This window comes from Mytilus californianus, unplaced genomic scaffold, assembly GCF_021869535.1.
Source record: "Mytilus californianus isolate M0D057914Y unplaced genomic scaffold, xbMytCali1.0.p SCAF_8, whole genome shotgun sequence".
Classification (NCBI taxonomy): domain Eukaryota; kingdom Metazoa; phylum Mollusca; class Bivalvia; order Mytilida; family Mytilidae; genus Mytilus; species Mytilus californianus.
Window position 1 is genome coordinate 3,682,433 of NW_026262734.1, and position 9,327 is coordinate 3,691,759.

General features: G+C 34.9%; 1 protein-coding gene across 6 annotated transcripts in view; it reads left to right on the top strand.

Annotated features, from left to right (window-relative positions):
* The window catches only part of LOC127712258 (uncharacterized), a 44,342-nt gene extending 40,614 nt beyond the window's left edge, over positions 1-3,728 (top strand). For all 6 annotated transcript variants that reach the window (XM_052218603.1, XM_052218601.1, XM_052218600.1 and 3 more), the window contains one exon: positions 34-3,728. In XM_052218603.1, the coding sequence (XP_052074563.1) occupies positions 34-2,236 (2,203 nt within the window). In that variant the 3' untranslated portion in view covers positions 2,237-3,728. The remainder of the gene's footprint in view (positions 1-33) is intronic.
* The last annotated feature ends 5,599 nt before the right edge of the window (positions 3,729-9,327 follow it).

Here is a 9,327-nt window from a genome sequence, read left to right on the forward strand (position 1 = left end):
TAATTGATCTTTCTGTGTTTTTATTTTCTGCAGACGTAAGCTACATTTGAGTGATATATTTCCACCACCCTGTACGAATGGTAAAGGGCAGAGGATTGTACTGGAAGGCACTGGAGGAAGCGGCAAGTCAATCCTATGTGCAATGATAACCCAATTATGGGCAAGCCATAAAAACTACTTCAAATATAATTACAATATATTAATACATGTTGACATTGCGACGATAAATGGCGATTTTAAAACCGAAGTTTATCACAGGTTATTTCCGGATGATTTCAAAATCAAACTGAAAGATTTTTGGTCGACCATGGAAGAAAATTCACATGAAATTGTTATGCTGATTGATAGCTACGAAGGAAAGACAGGGATGCGGGATTTGCAGGAAATAATATCGGGTTCCAGTCTTCCTCAAGCTACAGTGATAGTGGCCACAAATCCGGATATATCCCATAGTTTAGGATTTTCAGCAGACTCAAAACTTTTCAACATGGGCTATAGCTCACACAGCGTAGCTCGGTGCTTTAAAACTTATCTGTACCACTTCAAGGCTCATCCAGATAAACACCAAGCATTGTTCGACTTGATTGAAAATGAATCATGGTTAATGCATAAACATCTTGCTCAACCAATCGTGTGCCTTCTTATATTTGCTATTTATCAGATCAATAAAACCGCCAACTTGGATGACATTGACTGCATAACCAATTTATTTGAAGTTTTTGGTTTAAGTATGGCAACCCATTACTGTAAGCGACAGAAAATTGACGTAATTGGTTATGAATTCCCCGAAGATGTTGTAAGTGCAATAAACGAGCTCAGTAATTTTGCTTTCGAATCATTAAGAGACGGGAAACGTGCCTACCTCGAAGATGAAATTGTAACTCCGTCCACCAATTCTATGATATTTCATCTAGGTGTTTTCTTTAGACTCAATGGACCTCATTGGAAATTTACATGTACACTGATGCAGGACTTCCTAGCCGCGAGGCATTTGAGCGATTTTGTATTGGAGGAAATGTCAACCATCTTGACAGACAATAAAATGATGAAATACTCGCGCTATTCACAGATGATCACTTTGTTATGTGGTCTTTTCCGCGATGATTACGATACTTCTACTCTAAAGAGCTTGTTCACCGATCTTGCCATGCGTAATATAAGTAATACTAAGGTTTTGGGAGATGATGTGCAGTCGGTTCGATCAGCTGATTCTAGAACGAGTATATCACATGCACCGAGTGGCAAGTTAGTTGATTACAACATAAGTTTACAGAGCCTAACCGAGTGTGATTACAGGGAAGATATGTGTGAGATTGTTGCTCAATCCTTACCTGCCAAAATGATTATAAAAAGGGATGGACTTATTTCAACTAAAACTCTGGAGGCTTTACCTCTTGTGATGACAGGAGAAGCCAATCGAATAACCTATCTAGAGCTTGTTTTACAACCGTCGTATTCAAGTCAGGCAGCAGTGTATACAGAACTTGCGAAAGGAGTCGCAAAAACAGGTTGCATTAAACACCTAAAGATTCACTGGTCGACCTTAGATTTAATGGCTAGAATTTTGGACGCCTTTATGACCGAAGTTAGTTCAGTGGAAAGCATAGTTCTTACTGATATATGTAAGAAATCGATTAAACACGTGTCAGCAGATACATGGGCAACATTACAAAATGCATGCGAAAACATGACAAAAACTAAAGAGTTTGCTTTCCTCAATGGTAGAGTAGCCGCCATAGCATACTTTGTTTTGCAACACCTACCAACAACAATCCGGGAACTTAACTTTACCGGATGTAAATTGAACATGATGTGCGCATCTGAACTCAGTTATAAATTAGAACATGCTAATTCATTAACGAAACTAGACATCACAAACACACAACTCGCCGGTTCTGATTTTGTTGCCGTTTTACAGGGTCTAAAGATATGTCCGACAATTAAACATCTGAAACTATGTGGTGCCAAGCTTGACAGACCGGGTGTTATTACACTATCTGAATGCCTTCGGCTTACTCGAACCCTTCAGATCTTAGATTTGAGTAACTGTGAACTGGACACGGAAATGTCTAAACTTCTAGCTAATGCCATTGCTGACAACAGGAGTCTATTGAAACTTGTTTTGAAAAATACAAAAGTAACATTAGAAGGCAAGAACGTCATTTCTCATACGAAATTTGTACAACTAAAGGTCATAGGGTTAGATGATGCTAAACACTTACTTCTTACTATATAGCTTGTATTTGTTCTATTAATTTTTCATCATTTTAACCACCTATTTATTTCTTTGAACTGTCATCTTTTCAAAGTACACGATTAAACCTTCAGTATTCAACTTATGATATATTTGTAGTCTACGCAAATGCTGTGAGCAATGCAGAAACGGCATTTTTTAATATAAAAATTAAAAAAGATATCTATTTAAAACTCGGTCGTTTTCGTAAAAAGGGAAAAATAACAAAAGATAAATGTTCAAATATGTAAACTAAGGCAATACTAGAAGGTCTGTTTTGTGTACAATTAATTCTGTCTACACTGAGCAGTTTTGGGACTGAAGAACTGGCTCGATAGGACAGATTTTCAATATATATTGATGAATAACTGACGTTTATACAGGCCAAACAAAAAAAAACGCGTGTTTAAGGTTTCCTTCTATGAAACATATGATGGGTAGGATTTATTTTTGTATTGGACTTGTTTTTTTTTACCTTCAGTATATGTGGACTAACTTCAATTCTGTCACAATTCATGCACTACCAAAAGTGCAAATTAAACTTTAGGGTATGTATTTTGAGGCATACAATAGGATAGGTAAAAAAACACAAGTAAACTTTTTCTGGCCTAACTGTATTACCAGATGCAAGATTTACGGTTAGATTCTAAGGACATGGTTGAACTAGGACAGGGTTCTTATTTGTTATAACATGAGGATTTTGAGTTAAGATTTATAGTTAAAGATTACATAGTACACTAACCTTAGAAAAAAAACATTCGTAAATGCATACACAAAATGAATATAAATATATGGAATATATTAACCATTATCGTTAGCATTTATTCAAGAGATGACTAGTTTGTATTGCCACTCAGTTATTTGATAATATTAGATTTCATAGTATAAAACCATAGAATGGGAATCTTATTAGGAATTATGGGAAATGGCACAAGAACCTACTTTAACTTTTGAAATTTTTATTTCATCATTATAGTGTAAGAAAAAAACTCTGTATTGTAAGAAATAAAAGGAAATAAATGAATACAGCATAATTTATCCTGTGATGATACTAAAAGTTAGACTTACGAAAAGAAGTTTAAAACTACTTATTCTATTCATCTGTTTTTCTTGGCATAGGCATTCAGTAAATATCTTCCACATTTGTTGTATTTTTCAGACAAATAATCTATAAATAATGAAAAAAATCACACAGTTAATTATTTTGCAAAGTTATTCCCTCTGAAATAAATTTTTAATAAAGGTATATATGAAAAGTCAGAAATTCTTTTTTTTTTAAAGCGACCTTGATGATGTGATGTGCCATGGTATGGAGTAAACATGTTTCCATTTATTTTAGCATTTATTTCAATGGAAAATGTCATTTTTACACATAACATAAATTATTTAAGTAATCTGTGATTAAAATCTGTGATATTTTGCAAACAAATGCATTTATGAATTTGATGCATTTATGGGTATTAGATTGTAGACAGAATAAAATTCGTTAAAATTATTTATTTGTGTTCTTTCCAGCCATTATTTTGCCTGTATGAGATGTATATCGCTGTACCCATACTTGGCGACGTAGACAAATTTATCTCAATAGAATTAAAGAGCAGTTTCGAACAATCACTGTAACATATTCAGGTCTGAGAGTATAGAAATGAATTTAATGTAACCAAACATATTGCAAAGAATGTAAAACTTCACATGATTGTATTTGATCATCAGCTACATTGACCCTTATGTTTATTTATGATACATAAAACAGGTAACTCCGAAAAAGATTTCTAAACGGAGACAAAAAACAATTAACAATGCATGACCAGGATATTCTGATACTCGCATAAATGTTCTAGGTTTAAAACTGTTAACATATACATAAACATAAACATAATTAGGGAAGGAGGGTCAAAGTGTGTTGTGGTTTACCTGCAAGAAACCGAAAAATCAGAAATAGCACTCGTAAAAGATTTCATAAAACTTTCTGCATAATACTGAATTACAATTTATCAATTACAATGAGTAACACAATGGGTTCCATAAGTCAAGAAGAAACGTCAGTAACCAACAAAGTGTGTTCGACTCAGATCTAAATTGGCTATAAATAAAGGCAACTGTAGTATACCGCTGTTCAAAAGTCATAAATCGTTTGAGAGAAAACAAATCCGGGTTACACACTAAAACCGAGGGAAAAAAGTAAAATCACAAAAATACTGAACTCCGAGGAAAATTCAAAACGGAAAGACCCTAATCAAATGGCAAAATCAAATGATAAAACACATCAAACGAATGGACAACAACTGTCATATTCCTGACTTGGTACAGGCATTTTCAAATGTAGAAAAACACATCAACTATAAGAGGAAAACAAAGGAACAACAGAAACATTGAAGTGCAACAAAAACAAACGCGAACATACATAGAAACGAACTATTTGATAACAACTGCCATATTCCTGACTGGTGGGTTGAACCTGGTTTTATGGCTAGCCAAAACCTCCCGCTTATATGGCAATGTTAAAAAATATCGCTAAAATGACAACACTACGTGACAGAAATGCAGCACATCACTCATCACAGAGAAACGCACAAATAAATAATGTAATAGTCGATACAACATGTAAACCGCAGAATAACAACAAACATCTTCCATTAACGACGGACAGCACAGGACATCACAAACAGTGGCGTATTTTTGTAACGAATATATAATCTTGAAATTCATACAATTATTTTCACAATACTAGTCCAAACAATTATCATGATCATGACGATATTTCAAAGGCTATTTCATAAAAATCTTTTGGACTACAAACGATTAGACATAACACATTATCAAACGGAAACCACAACAGAAACATCATCAATAAATACATGAATGTTGGGATGTATAAAATACCGAGACACGTCGTATAGCAATGCAAATTCACACTCGGCAAAACAGTCATATTCGGGAATAGGTCACGTTCGGTACTTAGCAGACAGACGACATAGATGTTAAATCACAATCTAAGACGTGGTAAAAATGTCATTAGTTAGTTTAGACACAAACACATCGTATAGATCAACCAATTCGTGATAGTGTCCATAAAATTTATGGAGTGTCAATTTAAATCTTTCCTCCTCATAACTCTGTTGAAGCAGTTTCTGCGTTAGGGGCACACTCCTGTATATAAATCCGTATAGTGTGAACATGCACGAACATAACGTATCAATTGAGATATATAGAATGGAGAATGGGAATGTGGAATGTGTCAAAGAGACAGCAACCCGACCAAAGAACAGAAAACAATGAACTAAAATTAAAAAACACCATACAAGACTTAACAAAGGACAGAGGCTCCTGACTTGGGACAGGCGCAAAAATGCGGCGGGGTTAAACATGTTACTGAGATCTCAACCCTCCCCCTATACCTCTTGCCAATGTGGAATAAACAAACACACAGCAATACGCACAGTAAAACTCAGTTTAAAAGAAGTCCGAGTCCGATGTCAGAATAGGTAACAAAAGAAACTAAGTAAAATGACAATGTCACATAAATTAACAAAGGACTACTAGCAGTTACTGACATGCCAGCTCCAGACCTGAATTAAACTGATTGAAAGATTATGTCTTCATCATATGAAAATAAAGCACAATCCCTCCCGTTAGGGGTTTAGTATCATACCATCATAAAATATACGAGAAGAACATAACCCGTATCATGTCAACAACTGGTTTTAGAATAAATGTGTTATTTCCGATGCAAAGACCCTATGAGTGAATCAATATTAATACCAAAATATGCCATCTTTTATGACCTGACAACAGTATCGTAACTATATCCCTTCTGAATAAGTCTGTTTAAAGGTTTGGGTAGCTTTTGAGGTGAATGTCGATATTTTTGTGCTTTGTATAGACTATTACCATAAAAGATTGGATGTGAAATACCTGAACGCATTAGATGTCTGCATGTTGATTTATATTTACGAATGATGTCCTTGTACCGATGATAAAATTTAGTAAATGTTTTGACTAGTTTGTGATATCGAAAACCCTGGTGTAATAATTTTTCAGTAATACAGAGGTTTCTTTCGTTAAAATCTGAATGCCATTTTGCGGGCCGAAGGTCGGTGGCTCTCTTCAGGTACTTCGGTTTCCTTCACCAATAAAACTGGCCGACCCAATATAGCCAATGGTGCTGAAAGGGAGTTAAACAGCCACAATTAATATATAAATCCATATTCTGTAAACATTGTTTGAGAAAAAAAACGACTTTAAATGTGTCTTAAAACACATTCGAGACCAAAACTTAGAGTGGTATCTGCCAATCTGTTCACACGCAAAATCTGATGAGTACGTAAACCATATTGTTCACGTCAAGGACTAGGCTATAATAGCTAACAGTTATTTACCGATGTTCAAATCTTATAATGTGAAAAATTTGGAGATGTGGCCTTATTGCCAATGCGACGACTATAAATCAATCAAGGGAACAATGAAGAATGAATAAATCGAGATAAAAACAACAACTTAAGGTGCATAGACAGGGAATGCGCCTCCTTCGATGTACGCATCTCCCACCATGCGAATCCATACTGAGTCAACATATCAAAACAGAAAAATAAGACACAATCGATTCATTCACAAATCAGACAACTACATATTGTAGCAGCCGTATTCATCCAGTGCTGTAAAAAATAAAAACAAAACTTTATAAATTGCATGCGTTCGAATTACTTTTGTGGATTAACCTTCATCAGGAAAGCTCACAGTCAAGTAATTGAAGTCAGGGACGTATGTTAAACGCATCATAGATACCAGGATTAAAATTTGTACGCCAGACGCCGTTTCGTCTACAAAGGACTCATCAGTGACGCTCGAATAAAAAAAGTTATAAAGGCCAAATAAAGTACGAAGTTGTAGAGCATTGAAGACACACAGTCCCGAAAGGTATTGTAAAATACAGCTTAGATAATCTATTCATGGGGTAGAATCCTTGGTATTTCGAAAAGTTCTGTAAACAGTTAACTTATAATTATGACCATACCAATGATAATTCATGTCAACACAGAAGTGCTGACTACTGGGCTTGTTATACTTTCGGGGAGGAAGTCCCAGTGGCAGTGGCATCGACCCAATGGTTGTAAATAAACTCATCATAGATACCAGGATTAAAATCTTGTACGGCAGAAGCTCGTTTGCTCTACAAAAGACTCATCAGTGACGAAGATAAGAACCGAAACAGTTCAAGAGCTATATGTCCAAAAAGGGCAAACAAATTATAGTCCAATCCATCTAAGATCAACTTTGACTGAAGGATTTGAAACATTAGTTTCTAATAACATATAGCATATAAAGGATGCAGAGCATTTACATTACTCTATTCAACGTCCATTGCCACTGTAAGAAAGAAACTCGTTCTAAACATTATTGGGCCACCCAATGGTATAGTAATCTGGTATGGTATTACCCAGATCCAGTCTAACCAATCAGAACATACATATAATCCTCCAGTTGCTGACAAATTCAAATTAACCAGTGTTCAAAGGGGGGTAACTGTATTTCTAAAACTGATTAATACAAACCCACGTAAAGTTGGTCCCAACCTATTTAATTTCCGTGCAGTTCTGTTTAACTAGTCTTCACATATTCTATCAACATTTTTATTTGGTACACCCGCTTCACAGATGAGAACGAGATTTGATCATCTGATTACTGTGAGAAACGTGTTGTGTTCTGATTGGAAGTCATAGTTTCAGCCTCTTGAAATTCTAAGACGTTAAGCACCCCCTTTCCAAAGTTAGTGTATTTGAGAATGTAGATAAGTTCAGAAATAGTAAGGTTTTCACATGAAGACATTAGCTTGAGAGTCAATATTATGAGTTTTATTACTACCTGTAATAATTAATTCCTCCATTTGATTATTTAACCTGGAAAATAGTTCCTAAAATTCTCACATAACATGTGTAGTAAAGCTATCCTTACGACTAGATTATATCAATACAATCCGTCATTTCGTGTATCCATTTCTTTGAGTATAACAGTTCAATAATCTAAATGTTGTTTACAGATCGAATTTTCGTAGTTCCAATTTGAGTATTCGGTTTCTCAGTAAGCAAACAAAAAAATGATTTTGCTTCCACTTGTACCTCATTTGCCAGTTGGATTTTTGCTGTTCTCACGAATTTGTGTAAAAATTGGTAAACCTTAATTTTCTTTAACAAGAAAGTGTCTGCCGTAGTTTTTTTTTTACTCTTGAGTATTCATTTTCTGTAACCCTTTTCTTTTTATAACACTTGCAACTACAATACCATTCCCTTTTCACGAATGTGACCTACCAAATTAGACTATTTACCGGATTTGTAATAACATAAGCAACACGACGGGTGCCACATGTGGAGCAGGGTCTGCTTACCCTTCCAGAGCACCTGAGATCACCCCCAGTTTTTGGTGGGGTTCGTGTTGCTTAGTCTTTAGTTTTCTATGTTGTGTCATCTGTACTATTATTTGTCTGTTTGTCTTTTTATTTTTGGCCATGGCGTTGTCAGTTTGTTTTCGATCTATGAGTTTGACTGTCCATCTGGTATCTTTCGTCCCTCTTTTTTTGCACTTTCTTGAGATCTCATTTCAAAGGTATTTGGAATATTCAAAATCCGTAGTTTTAGTTTCAAATAGAAAAATTGGTTTGGTGATATTTTTTACTGAGGTTATAGTCTTAGAAGACAGTAATTGACAGCTTTAAGTTTCCATGCATATGGTCTAGCTTAGAATGTTTGTGTATGTTAACACGAGTTATTCCTCATTATTCGTCTTAACAGGTCAGTGGTAATCTTGAATAAACAAAACCCAGTATTAAAGTTTTAAATTCCTTTTGTAATATTGGTTTATTACCCTTTGCGCATCCTATTTCAATACAGTTTTCGATGATATTGAAAGGTGAAAAGGTAGTTTTGACTATGGGTAGAAAAACCTTATCGTTTCGAATGATTTTACAAAAATATAGAACGTTGCAATGATAAATAGTGTTGCTTTAATGTCTGAGTTTTGTCCATTGCCCTTTTCTTCATTGTTAATATTTGCATTTGAACCCAAAAGCATATTGTCGTAGAAGACCAATCTATCAAATG